Source organism: Mugil cephalus, chromosome 10 (genome assembly GCF_022458985.1).
Source record: "Mugil cephalus isolate CIBA_MC_2020 chromosome 10, CIBA_Mcephalus_1.1, whole genome shotgun sequence".
Classification (NCBI taxonomy): Eukaryota; Metazoa; Chordata; class Actinopteri; order Mugiliformes; family Mugilidae; genus Mugil; species Mugil cephalus.
Window position 1 is genome coordinate 21,546,015 of NC_061779.1, and position 23,696 is coordinate 21,569,710.

General features: G+C 41.4%; 1 protein-coding gene across 1 annotated transcript in view; it reads left to right on the top strand.

Annotated features, from left to right (window-relative positions):
* The window catches only part of cspg4 (chondroitin sulfate proteoglycan 4), a 63,137-nt gene extending 58,754 nt beyond the window's left edge, over positions 1-4,383 (top strand). The window contains exon 11 of the mRNA XM_047596580.1: positions 327-4,383. Within this exon, the coding sequence (XP_047452536.1) occupies positions 327-2,155 (1,829 nt within the window). The 3' untranslated portion in view covers positions 2,156-4,383. The remainder of the gene's footprint in view (positions 1-326) is intronic.
* Positions 4,384-23,696: the final 19,313 nt, after the last annotated feature.

The following is a 23,696-nucleotide window of genomic DNA, read 5'->3' on the forward strand; positions in this document are numbered from 1 at the left end:
TGATATGTTTTTTTGTTTGTTTGTTTGTTTTGTTTTTTATTTAAAAAAAAAAAGACCACTCTAATAAATAAGCTTCCAAATGAGATAATTAAACCCAGCTCTAGTTAGTTCATATGCATTTCCACAGATGTTATAATTGAGAGAGGAGTGTATCACTCTGTAAAACCCCAGTAGAGTGTTTCAGGTGCAGAGGTTTCCTTGGAGGTTGGAATACCTTTCTTATTATTTCCAGCAAGTTTTCTCTCTATGAACCATCTGAGACAGCTGAATATTGTGTTTTTTGAATGAATATACTGTCACTTAACTATTTTATTGCTTCCACTCAGGTCTGGACATTGTACAGGGTCAGAGGAAGACCATTGACAATTCAATTCTTGATGCCTCCAACCTGCTGGCTAGCCTGCCTGAAGATAAGAGAGAAGATGCGGACGTAGTTTTTGAGATCAAGCGTTTCCCTGGTCATGGCCGTATCACCCTGGGTGGTCAGGAACTGCCCCGCGATGCCCCATCCTTCATGCAGGAAGATGTAACTCAAGGGAATCTGGAGTTTCTCCATGACGACTCAGAGGCCTCCTCTGACAGCTTCTCTTTCAGGGCCCGCCTGAAGTCTGAGGGTGGTGGCGTGACCTCGCCTGCAGAGTCTGTGGTCCTGGAGGAGGTCTTTAACATCTCAATCAAACGGAGGGGCTCTGACCCCCCTGAACTAGTCACAATAGACATGCTATTAGAGGTTCTTCAAGGCTCCATGACCACCTTATCTCAGAGGCATCTTAACACTCAAGATGAAGACAGCCCGCCAGATGAGGTTCGCTTCAAGGTAACCAAAGCCCCAAGCAATGGTCAACTGGTTAATGTGAACACAATGGATCCGGTCTCTGAGTTCACACAAGAGATGGTGAACCGTGGGCAAGTGGGCTTCTACAGTGATGGCAGTCTTTCAGATGGCTTTATGGAGTTCATTGTGTCAGATGGGGAACACCAAACAGAGCCTCACACCCTTCACATTGGTGTCCTATCACGTACCCTGCTTCTTGACAAAGCTCCTGAGATCAAAGTGAAGCAGGGTGACGACGAAACCCTAGTGACTGAAGAAATGTTGAGGGCCACTACTGGGGGCCCTGTAGAGGAGGAAATTCTTTACAAAATCACAAGTGTTCCTAAGTATGCAGCTGTCATGGTAGACCGGCAGCCAACATCAGCCTTCACCCAGAAACAGATCAAAGAAGGTAGAGTCAGTGTCCGCTTTGTCAAGTCCACTTCACCTCGAGACAGTGTAGCATTTGTGGCACGCAGCCGGGCTGCTAATGTCTCCTCGGTCCTCAACATCACTGTACAGCCGCTGGCCAACATCGCTCAGGATCCTCTCCTACCCCAGGGTGCGCTTGTCCAACTGGACAAAAAGCTACTGGATTCAACTCCCTTGGCCAACAAGACCCGCAGCTCTCCCACATTTACTGTCATCCAGCAGCCAAGAGGAGCTCGTTTTGTGAGGTCTGGAGGTCCTGGTGCAGGTCAGCCATTAGACTCATTCAGCCAGAAGGACCTGGATGAGGGTCGTGTAGCTATGGAAGTCTTAACCAGCTCCTCTGGATCACAGGGCAGTGCCGCTCAGGATGAGGCCCGCTTTCTGCTCAAAGCCCATGGGGTCCCTCCTGCAGAATGTGTGCTTTCTTTCCAGACAGGGCCCTACAATACTTCTGGCCTTTACCCTGCAACTCTGTTGAGGATTCCCTCCAAGGGCAGTAAAATCCTTCCTGATAGGAGTGGGTCCCCTGATGCCACCCCATCTAGTCCCCACTGGAGAACGACAACAGCATCTTCTGACTCTACCGTCCACGGGAGACCACATGTTTCCCGGCGCAGCAACTTCTGGTCAATTCTCATCCCCATCCTTGTGGTGCTCCTCCTCTTGCTGTTGGCGGCCGTGTTGGCTTATTATCTGATCCGTAAAAACAAGACAGGCAAGCATAACGTCCAGACCGCCGCATCCAAGCCCAAAAACGGAGAGGTAGCTGGCACAGAAACTTTTCGCAAAACTGACCCGGCTAATAACATCCCCATGTCCAACGTGAACTCCAAAGATGCAGATCCGGAGCTGTTGCAGCACTGTCGGACAACAAACCCAGCCTTGAAAAAGAACCAGTACTGGGTCTGAAACCCTTTGAGACTGGACATATAAGGAGGTGGATCCTGGAATGTTCAAATCCTCCTCAAATCATTCCTCTCAGTATTAAAGACCTCTTGCCACGCAGTTTAAATAAAACTAGTCTTTAGGCACCATTGTTTATTTTCTTATCTGAGCATAACTGTGGACAAAATCTCAGGCAACGAAACACTGAACACTCATTGGCAAAGAAAGAGGCAGTTGTTGCTTTTTTTCTATCTTAGGAGGCCTGTGCCATGTCTATTTATTTTAGTATTATCATTCCTCTTTGTCAAAGGGCACAAATGAAGACATAAACATGCCATGTGTTTGCAAAAAGTATTTGTGGGTGTGCTCTGTAATTGTATTCCATTTGATATCATAGGCCAATATTATTCATTTGACTGGATAGGTGATGTAATGTCTTGGTAGTGTGATTCATTTTTTGGTTCAGGAAAGTCGATAAATGTGTATATGCTGTAAGTAATGAGGTAAATATGTTACCTCATCAAGTAGATGACAAACTGCCTCTTTGTGTTTTCTCAGAGTTTTCAATTTTCTTCAAGGCACCATCAGATGTTGTTTGTCTTGGGGCTAATTCGGGTTCACGGTACATGCATCACAACCCGACATTAGCTACAGACTAATTGTCACCCTTATTTTCAGCCTTTATGCCAAGCTAAGCTAATGGTTGGCTATTGGCTGTAGCTACAAATACAACACTGTATGTCCCAAAATACAAAATATACAACTGTTACTTTATTTTCAAGAAATTCTACAAGTCCAGCTGACCTTATTCAACGCTTAGAGTTTTAAAAGAAGATATCTTAGATTGAAGCATTTTTTTGGCTCTATTTAGCTCCAAGTCACGTCATCATCTGTTGTATTGTCACATGTTTCTGCATGCTTCCAGAGTTGTAAATATTTACTGGACTGGCACAGCACTGACTGCATAACTAAACAGTACACAGTTAGTGAACCACAGACAGGACATTATTTGAGTGGTATTGGCCTTAAACACATCCTTAATAGCTGACAGGCAGCTGTGAGGTCAAGTCGAACTGGGACATTTCCAGTGTCCAAGTCTGCAATTAAGCATTCATAAAAAGAAAACAAAAAAACATATTGGTGCTGGTGCTGGAATAATGAATAAAATGCTCCGCTGGTTAGGTTACGTTAACGTAAAATGACACTGACTGAATTTTAGTCTTCAAAGCTATTTCTGATTTTAAGCATTCCATATGTAAGCTCTTTATATAGGCTGTCATATATTAAGATTAAATAAATCTTTAGACTTGTTTTTTGTATGTTAAAACTGAGAAGAGAGCTACTGTACATCAAAATCTTCCTCTTTAGTTTCCCTTTGTTGTCACTCTGGCCTGTGAGAGTTGCCTTTTGAATGTTGAATGAGGTAAAGGTGAAGGTAAAAGTGCACAATGATGAACTTTTATATCCACTAATGAAAAGAAAGACCGAAACATCTGATTTTCTGAAAAGTGTTTGACTATTTGCTGTACGTCTCTTTTCTCTGTATACCAATGACACCTTACTCTTCGTTAGTCATATACTGAATTTCCAGTCATTTTTATTAATTTTCTATTGACTTTTTTATTTTTGTAGTGTTTCGATAAAAGTAAATATAGATTGACACAGAGCTCAGGTAGTGATGTGTTTCAGGAGACTTTGTATTTCCAGTGACATTATCTCATAGCCGTAATAAAAAAAAAAAGTTTGGTTCCTCTTTCAGGAAACCGCATCCAAATCTTACCAGTTTTATTTGTAAATATTCTGCTTTTGAGTAAGATTTTTGGGCCTGATTAACATTTCAAATTATATATATCTATATCTATCATGTTTTGCGTTGCAGGTATATATACATGTAACGACATATAATTAGACTGATGAGCTATATGAGTTTTTTGTCTGCAATTATGTGTGTGTGTTTGTGCAGGTGCCTGTCACTCTTCTGTTTTCTGTTCACTGAAGGTTCACTCTCATCACCAGCTCCTCTCATTTTTCATTATTTATTATTTCTGTCACTCCCCATTCATCAAGTCATATTCATGTTGTGTGGACTTTGTCAGAGATTAAACTGTTGTCTGTAAACTACAGGTGCCTTTGGAAATAATCTTATTAAGCGATGTTTAGCTTTTGGAACAAGACAATTGTGCTTTGAAGGTGCAGAATGTCTCTGAGTTTGTTCTCGGCACTAATAGAAATAAAACGTTCATGCAACAGAACCTGTGTTAATTATTGTGTATGTGACTTTTGCTCTGGTTATACTTGCCCGGGCTGGTTAATATTCTTTCATGCTGAGATTACTGTAAGTCATTGTACTCTGGCATTAACCAAGGAGCTGTATTACATAACTGCAGTATTACTTTCTTTTCACTACCTCGTTATGTGCATGTGATAAATTAAAAGCATTTGGTTTCACTAACCAGAATCCACTGGGTGTTAAATTGATTAAATTCTGTGCATCTGCTGTCTTTGACCTATGACTATTACGATTTCCAAATCCAAGTCTCTTTTATTACTCTAGTGCATGCTTTTCCTAATTTCCTTGACATATATTGTAGCTAATAAGAAAAAAATATTAAATTTAGCCAATCAGAGTAAATCATAGTCTGTTCTCTCCATTAGCTGAATTGAATGGATAATAAAACTGTGCTGCATCTTTCCCCGTTTTATAAACTTTTGTCTGCCTCTCAGAGCTGTTATGAGTCATTTGAACCACCGGGTGGCATTAGGGTGCAAAGACCACTTGAAGAAACCAGAGCTGTAGCTCAATTCGTCAGCTTTTAAGACTCGCTTTCCGTCACTCTTTCCAGTGAATGGCCTTTACATCAGTGCTTCTCTCAGTTTTTTTTTTTTTTTTTAAACATTTCGTGTGCTCTCCTGCTTTCCCCTGCTGCCACTGAATCGTCGTCGTTCCCCGTGCTCGCTTCTTCGAGTGCTCATCCTGCAGCTTTCATAATCTGCTTGGCACAGCTGCTCCTCCACATGTGTCTGCTGAGGTCATAGTCTCTGAGCTGTGGATATAACAGGTCTCAAGTTGAATGTATTTTGAAACGAATAAAGCAAGCACGCAGTAGTTCATCGTGCATAGGACAGAGAAAAAAAAAACTAAATCGAAAATGATTATGCAAAGAATAAAGGAATGTGAACGTGAACAGTTTCACTTTTAGTCACGACAGTGTGGATTGTCTTGTGGTGGTCGTCTAACTCAAAATGTTTAAACTGAAACGAAAAGGAACATTCATAAAAGGTCAAGGCTAATCTAAGACTAAACAAACAACGCTGGAAGGAAGGAAGCAAAGGTGTCAGTGATGCATGTATACTGTATATATGGTAGCTAGGGAAACTGACCAAGACAAAATAAGAAATGTAAAATTCTGAACGTTTGTACAGGAGGTCAAACTTTAATCACAGTCATTGGAAGTTTTCTGTACTGGTGTTGAACCATTTGTGGTGTTCTCCACACGACTTCTAAAAAACCGTGCATTTGGGGGAAGATTTCTTCTTCCCGATGTGGCTCCGCATCAGGGCTGGATGTTTCTCCGCAACCACAGGATCCTCGCTCCATGCCTCAGATTGTCAGATTTGAACTGAGACGCGTTCCTCACTGCGGGGCTCCTTCTGTTACGTCTCGGGGCCGCTTGGAGCGAATGAGCCACTGATTGGTGGATGTTATCCAGTTTGAGCTCGGAACAAGCAGACTCCTCCTTTCTCCCAAAAGACCAACAGGAATGAAAACACACAAAGCAGAGGGGAGGAGGGGAGAGGAACCATTCTTGAGATACCATGAAAATAAATGCTTGAACTCCTCTGTGAAAATCTGATTTTGGCCTTCTGTGTAGTCGTTCTTTAATTCTGGGCTACAAACACACCTGTGCCAGGCTGGTGGAAGTATACTTGTTTCAATCACATAAAGAAACAAACTGCACCCCATTGGTTAAAAACCTGTCATAAAAATACTGTAAAAGTCTAGAAAACCTGACTTATTTTACAATGGCAACTTCAAACAGTCAGGTCAGCAGTGTTTCCAGACACGTGGACTTTAAGGATATTAGTGCTTGTTAACCTTCAATAAGCGTCTGAGCTGGGCTTTGTTGACACTGGCTTTAGCTCTTATAAACTGGCTCCGAGTTGGCCTCAGCAGAAGAGGCACGTCTGTTTGCTTTGGACTTTACTCTGCTGCGTTATTTACCTCCGCTCTGCCCCCAGCATGCAACAAGTGGCATTAAACAAGGCAAGACTCCCAACGTGGATGCGAGTCTTCGCGTGCTCTCCCACCTTCCCACGACATCTCCCTCCTTAGCGAAAAAAGTCACGACCTGAAAATAAAACGTGTCCGCGTGACTGGCGCATCTCTGCAGTCAAATTTAAACCTCCTCTGAGTCAGTTTCCTTGTAATTGATGTGGTTATCCGCAAGTTCCTGTTTGTTCCCACTTTCACAACATAAGCTGTTAAGGTCTGGAGTTTCCGTACACTACTTCTCAGGGATGTCTTGTCAGTCAAACTGTGGTTGGAGGTGCTGTGCTACTATTATTTAGATTTCAGGTAATGAGTTTTGGATCAGTGAAACTGGTATGCATAACAGGAGCGAATAAAAACAGCTTTTTAATGATTCTGAATGAATTTTAACCACCTCTGGCTCCTTGGCGCACGGCCCTCAGTTTACTTCAAATGTGAACCCTCTGAATAATTAAACCAGCTAGCATTTTCACCATTTCTGTTCCAAACTCATTAAATTTTTTTTTTAGAGAAACTGAGTTGGAAGGTTCAGTAAACAAAAAGAGCTTCATCTTAACATATGAACAGATTTGTATCTCTCCTTGATGCTGATGCTAATGCTAAATGCTAACGTTAAAGAGAAGTAAAATGTTTGCGTGTGTCAGGAAAAAAAATACTAAAAATACTGCAACCTTAGCGAAACTATTTTACTGACTCTGTTAAAAACCGACAAGGGCGTGTATGTTCTGTAAAATTATCACAGTGAACACATGAACAGCCAGTCTGCGTTCACACACAGCTGTCAGAGAGGGGCTTGGAGGTGGGTCCCCGGGGCCATATGTCAGGGTCAGGAGAGCAGTGTAATGTGCTGGGTCGGGGCCAGAGTTAAGAGTCAGGCACAGCCCAGGCTGCTGCAGTTGGTCCTGAGAAAAGAAAGGCCTCTCAGTCAGTCTCACACGCACGCACGCGCACGCACGCACACACACACAGACACACACACACAGACAGCTGGAAGAGAGATGACAGGCAGTGGCTGCTGCCGTGTAAAAGGCCTGATGCCACCGTATAGTGTATGTACACGACAGTGCATGGGGTTTACCTTACTAGTGAGGAAAGGTGCTTATCAATCATGTCCTTGTGCTGGTACAACTGCAGTTTTAGGTAGTGTCACTGTTAAGGTCAGTGCTGTAAAATAGCTTCAAAATAAGTGTGTTGCTCAATGAGGCTGCCATCATGAAACAACCCGCTAACTGAAAAATATGATTGGATTTGACTTTATGAGCACGAGATGTATTATTGCTGTAAGCTCAAATCATAGAATGACACTGAATGTCTTTACTTTGAGTCACATAACTCACTTGCCACTTCATTTGGTACAATAGTGAAAACGAATGCATTCCAGTGTAATAGTCCAGCACTAAATCTTATCTTCATGGCTGTGGTGTTCAGCATCTGTTTATAATAAGAGAGATTGACCCGTTTTTAGTTAAATATTTGTCCTTATATAATTGCCCCTCACATGGAAAGAGAGGGGTGGGGAGAGGCAGGTGATGTTCATATTCTTCACTGTTATGTCTTTTTCTGTTTTCTTCTGAAATTCATAAATAAAATTTAAAAGATTAAGTGAGAGAGCTGTTGATTCAACCGTGTTTTCAATTTGGGGGCTGTGGTACATGGCCCCATTTCAGTCAGAGAACTAGGCTAAACAAAGTGTAGTGGCTAAATCACACAAAGCCATGAAGCTACGATTTAGAACATACCCAGGATGTGGATTAATGCTTTGTTGGTCTCGGTTGTGACACTCTTAGATGTCCCACTTTAGCTTGTATGCGCTCACATGTACCATTAACCACCACATCCTATTCCCTCTGAACACCATGTCATTAGATTTAACTCTTTGCAGGAAGGCCCTCAGGGACCAGCCTGACTGCCAAGAGGATCCTGTTCGGCAGCTGTTATTTGACTTCATATCCTCAGAGGTGTGCGAACTAACCTTCATGTTTCCCTCAAAAGGTGTCTGCTTGCAAGTATTATGCTGACTTACTGTTTTAGATGTGGGATCTTGGGAAATTTGGCTTATTCGCAAGTTACATAAGACTGAAGCCACTTTTATATCCGAGTGTTAAACACGGAGAGATGAAGAGCCAGGGGTCAATTAGCTGAGGTTAGCCTCAAAGCAGCTAGCATGGCTCAAAGTTGGCTCCAAAGTTACAGCAGCTGGGATGACTATTTTTATTGTCAGTGGATCAAAGGATTACCTGGATGTGGACTTGGAAGCCCCCCCCCCTCCCAGCTTTGTGAAGCTTTTTACAGTCTCTCAGTTTTGGTCTTCCTGTGTGTCTGCAACTTTTAAATTTCTTGCTTTCTTCCTTTCTGCTCTCACTGGGTTTGCTTCAACCAACTGTTCTCAGCGTTGAAAATGTGTTCTGCTGAACAAGAAACATCAGTGAGACAAAGTTAGCAACTGGCTTGGGGATCGTGGTGGTGGATTGTTGCCACAAAAGAGTCAGATGTTTCCCTCAGGAGTTGGTTCAGAACAAAGAATGGTGTTTAAAAAGTGAATATTGAAGCTCCTTCCCCAAGAATAGTCCAGGAAAAAAAAAAGAAAAAAATGCTAATGTCGCTGCGTGTGTTTATACAACTTAAAAGAGTTTACTATAAATTTGCAATGTCAGTGTCCAGTGTCCTAAATCCCACAAATGTGCATGGTTAGATTAAGTATGTATATGCTAGAAAATCTAAAGCTAAAGCTCACAGTTAATTATATGCATTGATATATTGTGTTTGTCTCTGACTACACAAATAGAAAAATAAAATTAAGACTTTATGGGAGTTATATGTTAGAAAGTTTGTCCAAGTGTGGGGTCTCCCTCAAGCCAGCAAGACTCCTGGAGTGCTGCTGAGATTGGAAAGAAAATAAAAACATAGCCACACATTTTTCCATTTTCCTTACCCCCCCCCCCTTCATAAATTGTTCCTTGCTCACTCTGTCATGTTAGTAATGTAGCTCTCAGGCCGTATTGTTGCAGTTAGCTTAGTGAATACAACGTTAGCATCACAAGCAGTGTTACTGGTACAGAAACAACAACCCAAACCATAGAAACAGGAATTCTTAAAGCTTCGCACATCATGGTGATAATCACTGTAATAATATGCTGTGTAACGACACGTTATTTCTATTGCGTCAAAGTCAATTAATTTCACACAGTTCATTCCTCTGCTCACCACAGGCCCCCTCTAGCGGGTCACTCCCCCCCTTTAGGTCTGCCCCGACGCCAGCTTGCCTCTAAACTCCAAATGTGAGGCTGATCCGGCACTGAGCAAGACTTTCAAATCCGCCCTCCTCTGTGAGAACAGCACTGTGGTCACCCTGCTTTGTTACTCCCACTGGCTGCAACACTATTATCATGGAAATCTCTGTTTTGTTGTGCGTGTGTGAGAGTATGTGCATGTGTCTGTAATACCCTGCAGTGGGCAGGGACAGAATACAGAGAGGGAGAGAAAGCCAAGAACAACAGAGAGCGCTGGTCTAACATAGCTTCCCACCCTCTTTTTATTGCTCCTTCCACTGCACCTCATCTTCTTGCCCTCCTTCACCACCCTCCCTCCATCCTCCGTCAACCCCTCGTCCACCCTAATACCCTCTAAAACCTGGAGGACAGGCCAAGAGCCTATACCGGGGGAGGAAATCACCAGGGTGGACCCCTGTCACACCTCCCGGAAAACTGGTGGGGTAAGAGCTTCAGATCTGGGTTATGTCACTGCTGTAGCCAGCTGACAGGGTGGAGCTCTCCCTCCAGGGCTTATTGTGTCACTTGCATTAGCTTAAATGCAGACGCACAAAAGAACAAACAGGGTTGCTTTCTTCATTGGAGAACACAAAAACTTTCCACGCGGTGATGGGGTTCTAGAAGTTGGCACGCACTTGTTTTCACAGTTTTCCAAACTCTGTTGTCTTTTGAAGGTGGGTTTGTGATTGAGGAGAAAGGCTGTGCAAGTTCCCCGTGTTGATTTTGGAGAATGGAGGCGGCAAACTGTAACACTACCAGAGGAAGTGTGGTTCTGAGTGGACCTCAAGGTGCATGCGCAGGGGTGGGGAGGCTGGAGTTGAGCGCACATAGTGGTGTGGTATTCAGGACCCGACTAGGAAGTTATTTTAAGGGTGAGCCCTTCTGGAAATTTACTCAGCACTGTTTGTCTCCGCTGCTTTTCATCACCAGTGTTGCCTGACAGGCAATGTGAGCCATGGCAAACAGTGTTCCTTAATCATTTTTGGGTGTGGATTACATGTCAGGTTACGAAGAAATGCACTTTAAGTTCTCAAAACAAGTACTGAATGTACATCAATTTTCTTTTAAATTGACACTTGATTAGTTTTGGATACATGCCACACAGTTAAAGGAGAGTTCTGGGCAGCATATGGAAACAGATGTGTAACGTCTTCGTGGTAGGTTATGTCATGGAGTGAGCGTGTATGAGTAGCATGTCACTTCAGGGCCATTGCTTGCACATTTCAAACATTTTTCATGTTGTTTTTCGATGTTTAATGACACATGAAATGGTCAGAGTGAGGCGGTGCAGGAAGGGAAGGACACAAACAAGACATACTTTCTGCGAAAAGAAACATACTAAAGGGGAACTAAAGGGAAACTGCACAGCAAAGCATAATCCAAAAAAAAAAAAGTCAAAAATAGAGCAATAGGAATCAGGCAGCAACACTCAAAGAGGAAGGTACAAATCAAGGGCAAATGGAGTAAAAGCAGCAGGTCAAAGTCAGTCATAGTAACACATGCAAGGAAATCTAGACAAACTGATAAAGGGCTGGAAAGGACGGGGCTATATATATACAAACAAGCAGGACTAATGAAGCAACGAGACACAGGTGAACTGCAGAGGGAGGAGCAAACACAAGGAGAAATCAAATTTCTAATCAGGAGGAAAGGAAAAGACAAAGACTGGAAGTAAAACTAAGACTTGAAGACAGTGGCCCAAAAATAAGTCAGGAAAGAGGAAGCCAAACTAGATAACAGTTAAAGACCAAGGATCTTTATTAATACGTTTTCTTGTCTGTACTTGTGTTCTTGTGCAACGCTGTTTCAAAGTATGTGCCTCAACAAGTGCAGTCCAAATACTCAGATGTGTACTTACCCAGCCTGTTTTATTGGGGATCTCTTGACAGGTTTCTTGGGTGGACTTTGGATAGCAAGGTATCCCAGCATTTTGTGGGCATCAACAAGCTGTACGCTACTGTTCCAATTACAGAATGTCCTCCTGTCCTCCAGAGTCTGTACTTCAGAGCTGAACTCGTCAAGACAGCCTGCGATTAATCTCGACATGGAAACTACTACTACTTTACTTAAATGTTCATGTGCCTCAAAGTTCTGTTTGCATATGACCCTTTTAAATCAGTGTCTGCATTTGTATTCGTACTTGTGTTCTCGTGGATTAATGGAACGTCATCAGTCGCTGCCCAAGTACAGTTCCAATTCAAAGTATTTTGCCCATGTGACCAAGTCTGTTGCTGTTCCAAATGACTGAATGTTTTCTGTCCTCACTTCCTCCACAGTTAACCCAAGTGGGAAATTCATGTCCTCCGCATGCAACTGGATAGTCCCACAACAAATCAGAGTCATTTTGTTTCAACGCCTCGGCGCTCAGTTGACTTTATGACCACGTCGCTGTTGCACTTCTGTCCATTAGTGGATAAAACGAAAAACAGAAAAACAGTTAGGTTGTTCCAGCAGATCTTTGCCAGAGTATAATTAGTTACCAACAGAGGAGTTCCAGACCAACTTCCCCTCAGAGAAATGCTGTGGGTGGGGGACGTTCGGGCTACGCATTTAGTTTTGATTTTACTTTCACAACAAGAGATAACCATTCTACATACAAAACGTAGAGAAAAACCTTTGATTGTGACGCAGCTGTTAAGAAGCAAAAGAGAGAACAGCTGTTTGCAACGTGGTGGGTGGACAACATCAGTGCTGAAAATTTGTGACATATAACTTGATTTATTTATTGATTTATTAATGTCTACTTTATGAGCTCATAGCAATGCCCTACAGAACCACAGCGCAATGGCCAGGAGAGTACGTTCAACTTGTACACTAAACTGGCATCCTCGTTTCTTACGTGATATAATTTCTGTTTTTCCACCACTTTACTGTTTCCAAGAAGACAGCGTGTCATTTTCACGAAAATGAGCTGTATATTAACACCTCTCCCTAGAGCTCTCTTGACATGACAAACACCAGGAATGTAGCCTGTTTACAAAGTGGGTGGATGTTTTCCTTACTAGATTGGAACATTTACTGGGATCCGTCTAATTACTGGTAATATCTGTTCGCAGTTAAGTCTCCAGCTGTCTTAATGAATGCTCGAGACCACATTCGGAGGAACTGCAGACTGGAAGGGAACGTTTTGTTTTTTTTGACAAGCCTTCACCACAAACAACAAGGGCATAACTTTTTGTTCTTATCTTTGTTGTCCCCCCCCCTCCTGCTCTAAGATAAAGTTCTGACATTTACATAGGGTGTGATGTTCCCAGATAAGCAGCGTCAGCCTTTACGTGCCAGTTTCATGTGGCACATTCTGCGGGGTCTGATAATGCTATCTGGGACTTTTAATGTCATCTTTGAAGTGTTACAGTCTGACTTATTAAACTGCGATCACTCCACTGAACTAATAACAAACAGGCAGCCATGTCCTGGCCTGACATAATAAACAGTTTTCTGCCATCATGTTTTGTTTTCGCGATTTGATTTCCTGAAAATTAATTCTGTCTAGTTGAAAAAATATAGCAAATTACCGTTGGAATATTTCAGTTTTATTCTTTAACGAGAAAGGAAATGAACTCTCAGACGCTAACAATCAAGTCAGTTCATTTTTCTCCTCCCTCATCAGTTATGATACTGCAATGTTGGTGCCAAAATCTTTTAACTTTCACTTTGACTTACCAGCTTCGTAAGAAACATTTTTCATTCCTGGGCCCCAGCATTTAGTGATAGTTGTTTTTACCGTGCAGGTTTTTCCCACGTATCTTTCCAACATTAAATATCCACTGCTTGAAAACTGAGCCACACTCTTACCAAAAACCGTGTGGGAAAGGGGAAAAAGAAAAACAACACAGTGGATGCTGTACATCAGACAGCAGTGAATCACTATGCACGGATAAATGATTTGCTGGAAAACCTTTTAGTCACGCTTAGCTGTATAATTTCTACAGTCTGATGTTTTCCAGTGTTGACATTTGTGCTGTGATCATACTCCCAGGGGATTGGGGGCACAGGGTGGTTATGAGACACAATGGTCAGACTGTCGGTGTGGGTGACCTGGTTGAACTGCCGGTTTAATAAGATAATCCATGTTGTCCTTCCTCTTAAACTGAAACCAAAGCTGAGTTTTTATCGACCATCTGACACTAACCTGATGAACTGTTAACCACTGACACAAGACACAGAGCCCTTGGTTAAGTTCAGGTGTTTTAAGCTTTAATTTAACCGTTTTAGATGGTTGGTTTTCTTTCTTTCTTTGGATTTCCTGTTTTTAATTAAGGAGACTTGCAAAGTTTATTGTATGGTCGAAACTGCTGTTTTACTGCGCACATGACAATAAACATCTTGAATCGTGAATCTTGAAAATTCTTTTTTTTTTTTACTCGAATTTAGGCCTGCCCTCAAAACAAAGCACTTACAGAACTTCACATTCCTATCGTTACTGTGACTTTTTTGCATTATTATGAATCCACTTAGACAACTGGTTAAGGTTGCTACGGGCGTCAACTCAAAACATCTGCTGTGATTGGAGTCCAAATTCCCAATAACCTGAGCCCACACAATTGCCTCTCGTTCCCTTTCAGGAGAAACTTAAGTTCATGCACTTTTCTACCAACACCAGTTCTCCGTCAGGTCTCCTTTACAGGCTACTTGACGGCAGCAACGGGGATTAGTATTGAGATAAACTGTTCCCTTTAACAATCATTGAACACAGAATAAGAAGTCGACAGACAGATGCCATTTAAAGCCCTTGTCTCTGTTGTGAAGATGTGATCCTTTTGCATGTTTGAGGTTAGGGGGGCACTGAAAGGGCTGCGGATTTGGTCTTGCTAAGTCAGAAATGAAGAGGACATGAGCACGTGCAAAAAGACAGTCCCTCCAATAGAAAGAGACAATAGTCATTTTTTTCTCAAGTGTATAGAAGAAAAACAGACCTGTACAGAGAGAAGATGCCAGAGATGAGACTTCTGGGTCAGACAGCAAGATAATGTTTTTTTGTGGCTTTTGTTTCCCAGAGGAGGAATGTTGTTTACAGGGATTGAACAAATGCTCAGGAATGCAGGCTATGTTCTGAGGAAATGTCTCCAGAGGGAAATTCTACAGGCAGGCAGCAGATCCAGAGGGGAAAGGTTGACCAGGAAAGTCTATGTATGGTTAGCTTGTTCAAAAAAATATGATGATATAACATAACCTTTCAAAATACAATCTTAATCCCAATAATCAGAATTCTCATTCTGCTAATCTTAGATCTGAGAAACTGATTTTGGTGGATGCTTTATAAGAAATATAACCTGGAAGCCAAGTTTCTGCCTAAATTTGGTCTCGAACTCCTCCGTTGGGAACTGATTATGCTCTGGCAAAGATCTACTGAGCCAATGAAATCATTCTGGAGGGTTTTCTGCAACGAAGGCTGCCCTCAAAGAATTTAGCCATTTAGAGTCCTTCATCACATCTGTTGGAATAGATATTGGCAGCAAAATATCTTTAAATGACAAACAATTAACAGTGATTAAGTCATTTATAGACAATGCTTTTTGTGTCACACACTTTCCTTTTTCTGTAGAACTATTTGATTCCATGGAAAGGTATTTTTTCTCTGTATTGATTGAAATGCCCAATAATGAAATCCAAATGGCGTGTTACCAGACTCATACTTTGATAACAATTGAGGTTTAGCACAACCGGCCAGAAGAAAATTCAGAACCACATTATTTTCCAACTTGAAAAATAGAAGCAAAGACCCATGACTAGTGTGATCATCCAGTCAGAAGACAGAGGGGTTTGTTTATTTGTTACTGAGGAAGACAATACTGTTGATCATTTGTTGTTCAATCAGTGTGGCGGTCTTTGTAGGATCGCTCCATAGTGAAATGTGGCCTGGGTTTTTCAGCTTCTATGATGGAAATCAGTGACTCTCACGTTCTGCAGAGTCAGAGCAGCTGGTGAATACATGACTGCAGTGCTGGTTAACCCTTTTGGTCCTGTCATCTCATTCTTGTGGGGTGCAGAGAAGAATAGGTGGTTAGAAAATTGCTGTTAATGAGCAGCACCGATCTAAATAACTCAGTATGTAGCAAGAAGCACTGACATGGGCCCAAAAATTCAAGATCTTTGTGGCTTGGTGCCTTTTCTTGAGGTCAATTTGAATGTTTTAATTTCTTCCAGATTTAATGTTTGGTGGTCTTGTAGTGCTTTTAGTATCTTGGTTGCTGCTGCGTCATACTTCTAGCAGTCCTGAAAGGGATCTTTTGTAACACTGACTTTGCATCTTGACTTTATGTGGAATACATTAAAACACATAATGTAAGCTAAAAGACTCAAAGATATAATTTAACTATATCTTCTACAAGACATTGTCTTTATATGTCCTTTTTCTTTCTGTGATTCTACCATTTCTTTTATTTTATGATGAAACACTACTCTTGGAGTATCACCAGGCCACCACAGCTTTTCATCCCATTTTCTAGTCTCTGACCAATACTGTGAGGCTATTACATTAATAGGACCCTAAGTCCTTCAGCATGCAATAGTATGTGCTCAGTATGTCACATACCCTGGCAGCTCTTCAGAAGTATTGTGGCCGCAAGATGTGATGTAAACATTTGACGAGTTGAGATCACATCTGTTGCCAGTATTCACAAATGTCTTTGCATCCCATCATAGTTGTCTTTCTGTAACAAATGTGGTTTGTACATTTCCAACAAACTGAGCCCTTTCTTTCTTTCTTTCTTTCTTTCTTTCTTTCTTTCTTTCTTTCTTTCTTTCTTTCTTTCTCAGTGTGCTCAGTATAATGCTTAGCTGTCAGCATCAACGAGTGTCATTGCTATGGAGTGGGGGTGTCTGGTCAGCTCTAGGTGGGTGGTACATGTCTAAGTAACACCTACATGAATGCCAGGTCCACAAGTTTACCAGCAGAACATTGTATTGTCACTAGATGGTCAATGTTATTTACTTGTCCCGTCAGTCAGTACGTTTACATGCACGTGAAAAAAATAACAAATTATTGCCTTAATCAGACTCTACCTGGAGAACTTAAGTGGACGTAACTCCGATTTTAGTCAGAGTAAAGGCATGTAATGAGATGTATACACTTAATTGGACTAAGGCAGGATAACGCATGCTCCACAACCGCTGTGCTGGCGTGTGACCCTGGAACAAAAACATCCAAGAAAGCAGGTCACAGAAGAAGAAGAAGGTAAACAGAGTCGTCTGAGGGACAGCGCACAATGGTTAGTTTTGTGTTTCTTGGTTTGAAAGACAGGACTGGCTAACGGCAAGTGTAGCCAAGAATTCACTTTTCTTTTTTCCGTGCCTGCTTTTTGGAGGAGATATAGCATGGAACCAACAAGGAACTGTGGATTTGATTTGTCGGACAAAAATAGAAAACATGGATGCAGTACAAAGCACATCAGAAGCAGTATTTAACTGTACATTTTAGGGAAAAAAACACATCCTTTGAGAGACAGATTTTTTCTGAGAGAGATTTTCTTCCCCGTAGTGGAGTATTGGTTGTCATAGATTCAGTAAGTGAGGATTCTCAGCTAAAGCTACATAATAGCTCAGTAGTTGCACTTTATTTCAAGTATTTTACATGAAAACACCAACTGAGTGTTAAAAATAGCTGTGAAATGTTGTGATTGTCATGTCAGCCTTATGATTAATGCTTGAATAAGTGACTGAATAGTTTTAATAGAACAACAATAACATAGCTAAAGCTACATATTTTGAGTCTCTTTCAAACTGCTTCTCAGTAGCTGGATTTTTTATTTGGTGTTTGTACATGAAAGCTTTGTTGAGTCTGTTAAAAAAAAGGCTGAAGTCACTGAAGTGAATCAAAATGCAGCTAATTGAGCATAAAAGGGAAGAGATCCCTCTCTCGCATCATTACATTTGGATCCTTTTGGTTTATCATCACATTTGTTTTTATTATATTCTGCTTTCTCGGGTTAAAACTGCTCAGTCTTTTCATTCAATAAATTTAAGAAGTTGAACATTTTCTTTGATTTCACAGCTTGTCATTAAAGGTGATGGTGGGTTCCGAAGCCAGACCAGTGGAGGTCCACTGATGTATATCGCTAAAAAAGTATAGTGTACCTGTAATTGATGTAACTGTGGGTATTGTATGTGCCATTTCCTTTGCTGCTGTGCTATCTAATTGGTAATTTGTGCATTTGTTAGCCCACCCACCAAATTTCACCACCAGCCGTCACTGTTTATCTCCCCAGCCTCCCTGACCCTCATCACCTACCCAAACCACAGACTGTATCCTCATACCACCATTTCCCTGTAGCTGTATTTTGTTGAATAGCAGTAAAAAGGGCAAAGCTAATCCCTCGGTGGTTGAAAGGGGTGACTCCATTACGCTGGAACTCACTGTTAAGTCTTGTTGTTGGTCTAACGTAACATCAGTGAAGGGATGCCCACTTGAAAACCCCAATGATATGCCCTTACTTCCTACTGCCGTTGGCTAGGCTAGTTAGCTGGTGTCTTCTTGTTGGTTGCTAGCTGACTGTTTTGTCTGGGATCTTGACTCCAGGGACTGTGACATCTTACCCTGTATTATAATGAATACATGAGTCATTTTCCAATTCCCTGAGCAAAAAAACAGGAGAAAACAAAGAAAACAAACCTCAGGACTGTGGGTATGCTCTGAATATGGAGTGGGATCGTCACAGGATAAGAGAAAGAGCAAAAAGCTGTTTCATAGAGGACTTTTTAAACCACACTCAGTGTCCTCCAACCAATGCTCGGCATACAGGAAGCTTAAAGACAGGGCAATTTATTTTTGGTATTTTTTTTTGTCCAATATCGATATTAGCCTGTTAGCATATTGTAATTCAAGTGTTATGAGAGAACTATTGACTTCTATGCCCCCTCCTAGTTGTATTTACAGGCTTTATAAAAAAATCACCTTGTGACAGTATTATTCCACCAATCACACACAGGCCATTTTAGGGAGTGTTGCTGTTTTGAGTGTCCCTATTGGTTACTCTACATAAGTCTATTTCACATCCCACTGCTAGTGAAGTCTCAACTGCAGACTTCTCCATTTAAAAAACAAAGACAAACACAACTACCCCGGGAGGCAGGCACTACACATGCAGACGTAAATCCATTCTTCTTGTACATATTTGCCTGAAGTGTGGTAAACATCAGGTATGTTAAGAGGTTCCAGGGGGGACAAAAACAAAACAACACGTTACATTCTACTGGAGCATTTTATTTAGCGTCCATGTAAACAGAGATGCAGTCATTGAGGTAACACTAATGGATGAGTATGTTGCTGCATATATACCCATTTGGTATAACATTATGACCACCTTCCTTACACTGTCAGCTCTGAATTTTCCTGTTATTTGATTTCTTGTCCCAAAATAGATAAATTTATCCCAGTTCATTAAACTTCAAACTAAGACAGTTATTCCACACGTGGAATAACATGAGCAACTAAATATGTTAAGATTTAATTAAATTACCTGAATGCCCCTCGGCCACATTTGAAAGGCAAAAATGGTAACCACCTTAGGACCTAATGGGTTCGGATGTTCCTCAGTAGAACTCTGAGCTCAGAAGTTCCACAGTTGCTACAACAAATTCAAAAATACACAAACTCTACAACAAACAAGAAAAAGCAGCTTTCAGCATTTACTCTACGATTTCTGAAAAACAAAGATTTCCAGTGACGACTTTCTGAGTGACAGTCAACCAACGACAGAGACTGACAAAATCCATTTCATCATGAACGTGAGACTTTTTTCTTTTTAGCATTTTTAAACAATACAGGTTTGGACAGTATTTGAACTCTGAGACAGTCAGCACAGCTGAAATGTCTTAATTTACTGTAAGTCTAATCATTTTTGAAGGATGATTTGTGCTGGACTGAACAGAGTCACATTAGGACTCTGTTTGAGTATATTGGCAGGTTTGAGGGGAAACACGTCGTTTGTGTCTTTACACTGAGCTGATAAAACACTTATCCACACATATAATCTACCTTAGCTAACTCTCATGTGTAAGTGAAATCGAGATGAATTCATTTAAGGAGAAACAGTTCAGGTACAGCATGAGCCCAAGACTAATTTCCATTTTATTAACGGTGAATTTCTGCTGGGACATTTGGCGCTATATGATAGTATTTTATTAAACAAGGTTTTCAACAGAACAATCCAGATAAGTTTCATGATCTCTAAAGTACATTAACAGTTCATCGTGTCTCTGAAAGTTGTACTTATTTTTGTAATGTTGGTGTTGGTCTAACTCACATTTCTTTACACTTAGACAGACTTTAATGATCCACGAGGGAAATTACGTATTTGTTCGTACTTATATGTATTACTTTGTATGTATTCTCGTGTTTGTGACTTTCAATGTGCATTAAAAAGCCTTAATGTTGATACTGACATAATTATCACAAAATATATGAGAAATATTCACTTCAGCTTTATGTGGTTTGGCCATGCTTAAAAGGAAGTTCATGTTTGGATTAAACTAGCTTGAAGAGATGCTGTTGGGTCCCCACTGTAGATGCCTTTATTGAAATGAATACTTATTTTTCAAAAAGCAACAAAACATTAGAGCAGGGGCCATACAACATGGTGACCACCAGGTCGCCCGCAAGGACCACAGTCTGTGGGCCAGTTCTGAAAATAGCTCACTATAGCGCCATTTACCAGTGAGCTCAATTTTTTTTTGTTGCTATTCTTTTTTAAATCACACTTGCATTGGTGTAAATTTGAAAATGACAATAATTAAAACAAATAAATAAAATATATTTCAAATTAGATTAGAGGTAGCTGGTCTCCAAGGCAACGGGCCGTGGAGACACGGAGAAGGTGAGGAGATGATTTACCCCTGACAACATGGCAGAAAAAAGAAGGAAAACATATCATTTTCACAATGAATGGGAGGAAGAGTTCCTTTTTATGACCGTGAAAGATTTCTGCGCATGTCTCATTTGCGGGGCGACTGTGGCGACGGCAAAGTGGCACAATGTGGAGAGACATTTCAGGACGTGTCACACAAGCTACCATGCTATCCCACCGGGAAACGCACTATGAGTGGAAAAAGCCTGCGAGTTGAAGACAGCTTTGTGCAAACAGCGGTCTTTATTCACGACACCAGTGAAAGACTCAGGCATTTTCAGACGGGGAGGTTTTCAAAGAAGCAATGATGATAACTGCAAAAACTGTGCTTAAAGACGGGAAATATGGAACCGATGTCATCTCCACTCTCTCCGTTGTCCAACTGGGGGCATCTACAATGGTTAGAAGAGTGTTGGCTATGTCAGAGAACCTGGCCGATCAGCTGGACCGGGATCTGGCGAAGTGCAGGCGGTTCAGCATCCAGTGTGACGAGTCCGTGGACAGCAGCAGTACAGCACAGCTGATGATCTTTATCCGGATGGTGTTTGATGATTTCTCCACCAAAAAAGGCCATCTGACACTGCTGCCCCTAAAGACACTTACGAGGGGAGTTGACAAAGTTCATGCATTACCACCGCATCATTCACCAGCAGGCATTATATGCAAAGGTGATCGGCTTTGGACACGTGATGAAGACGTGTGAAGATCATAAACAACATCCACTCCAGAGCTAAACACTTTGCAACATCTTGCATTTGCAACGGACATTACTGGGAAACTGAACCATTTGAACTGTGAGCTGAAGGGCAAAGGTAAGACTGTTGCTGACATGATAAGTGCTTTAAATGTATTTAAAGACCAGATGAACATTTTCTCTGTGCATTTACAGAGAAAAAAAGGTGCTGCACTTCTCCTCTGTGCAGATGGTGCTGAAAGACTGTGCTTCGGCGTCTGAGACTTTTGACAAAGTTGCAGAAAGGTACTCTCAAGTCATAAACAGACTTGGGCAAGAGTTTGAGAACAGGTTTTGTGACCTGGAGCAGCTTGACCCACGTATGTCATTCATTTCCAACCCTTTCATGAACGTGGACACAAGTTGCATTTCTGAGCAACTAAGTGCGACGTTCAGCTTGGATGCTGAACAGGTGGAAACCGAAACTGTAACACTGCAAAATGACCTCCACCTCAAAGCCTATCAGGCTGTAACAAACCTTTGGTGCCTTGTTGACACAGAAAAGTACAGTGGTGTATGCACAGCAGCTGTGAAGGTTACCAGCCTGTGTGGTTTAACCTATCTTTGTGAATCAGCTTTTTCTGACATGAACTTCATCAAGAACACACACAGAACACGCCTCACTGATGCACATCTGCAAGACACACTCAGAGTTGCAGTGTGAAGTTCCAGCCCAGATTACAATACACTAGTGCACAGCATGCGATGCCAGGCTTCCCACTAACAGACAAAGAAACAGATATCAGATGTTCTCAGTGGCAATATGGCAATGCCATGCCAAAGTTGAATTCAGTTATTGAAAAATCTGACAAATGTGTTTGTTAAATGTAACATGATGATTTTGTTAAAAAATGCTGCAGATTTGGTGACAAGTTCAGTAAAATCTGAAAGTTGATTTTGTATGTTACATATATATTATGGCTTTATTCTGTCAGAGTCTGTCTGGCCGTCCGCACCCCCCTACCGCCTGATGATCTTTGGAGGAGGGAATCCCAGGTGTGCGACAGGGTGTACGCCCCCTCGTCCCAGTTGATGGTCTTGCTTGCCTGCTTCCTGATCTCAAACTCCAACGTTTGGGATTCCCTCCTCCAGAGATCAGGCGGGGTGGGGGGGCCGGCCCGACAGACTCTGACAGGTCTGGCTGATAAATGACACGTCAGCAACACATTGAATGAAGCCTGGAGTCACAGTCGAAACCGTCAAGCAGATAACACAAACATCTCATAATTATGTCAGAAGATAAGGATGTTACATAGTTGATAATCTGTACAAACATGGTGCAATGTGGTGCATGGTTTGTTAAAAATTGTTAGTGGCTGTAGAAGTGATCATTTGAAAATGTAAATACTTGCAGAGATTTATAGAAATAATGTGTTGCATATTGATATTTATCTCTTTCTTACCTTGTTAAATCATTGTTGATGGTTATTGTGAGAACTTATTAACATGATCAATGATCATGTCTTCACATAGATGAATATCATTGATTATTAATAATAACATAAAATGAAAGGTAAATTGAGCAAATTTGTTATTTCAGAAGTGCGTATCAAACTGGTAGCCCTTCGCATTAATCGGTACCCAAGAAGCAGCTCTCAGTTTCAAAAAGGTTGGTGACCCCTGCATTAGAGGGTATGCCCGTGACGTCACAGCTACCGAAGTCTCCGTGGTTACGGCCACTGAGTGGCAAAAAGTGACCATTGAACATGGACATTAGTTAGTTTGAATCACAAGCTGTAAATTGTAAATTTTTATTTTTTTTTTAAAAAAAAGGTGATTAGCTGTTTTGCGATTGACTGTACCAACAAATTTGAAAAGCAGTCGGAAATGTATGTGTACAGTTATCTCTTACAACCAAAGAAAATAAGGTAAATGGATCGCTGCCTTAACTAACTAAGAAACAACTGGAATCCAGGCACAGAAACCTGGTGTCGTGGTTCACATTTTGTGTAAGGTAATATTAATTTATGCTGTAGTTTTTTGACGAAGCCATACCTTAAGTTACGTCCCGGAGGGCCGTCAGACGTGTTTGTCGATGTTGTTTTGACTTAATTACAGCCGACGGTAACTTTCAGTTCCAACAATAAATAACAAATAAACAATAAACGGAATATCTGTGATCACTCCTCGTCATCATTTTAATTCTGGTCAGACGCTACAGTATTGTATGACTAACGTTACTCCTCAGTGAAGAAGTAGCATCTTTAGCGTTAGCATCTTTGATTTAACGTTAGCTACATTTGTCATAATGAAATTACCTTAAACTAACTGAAACTGGTGCTAGTCCACTTCGAAATCCATACTAGTTCGTATGGATCATTGTTGAGTGCAACAATTGTCCTTAATTTGATCTGATAATCCACATTTTTCCCGGTCTCGCTGTTGTTACTGATACATTTCACTGTGCTTTTGCCACTCGGGGGCGTGGCCCCAGGCGGCAGTGACGTCA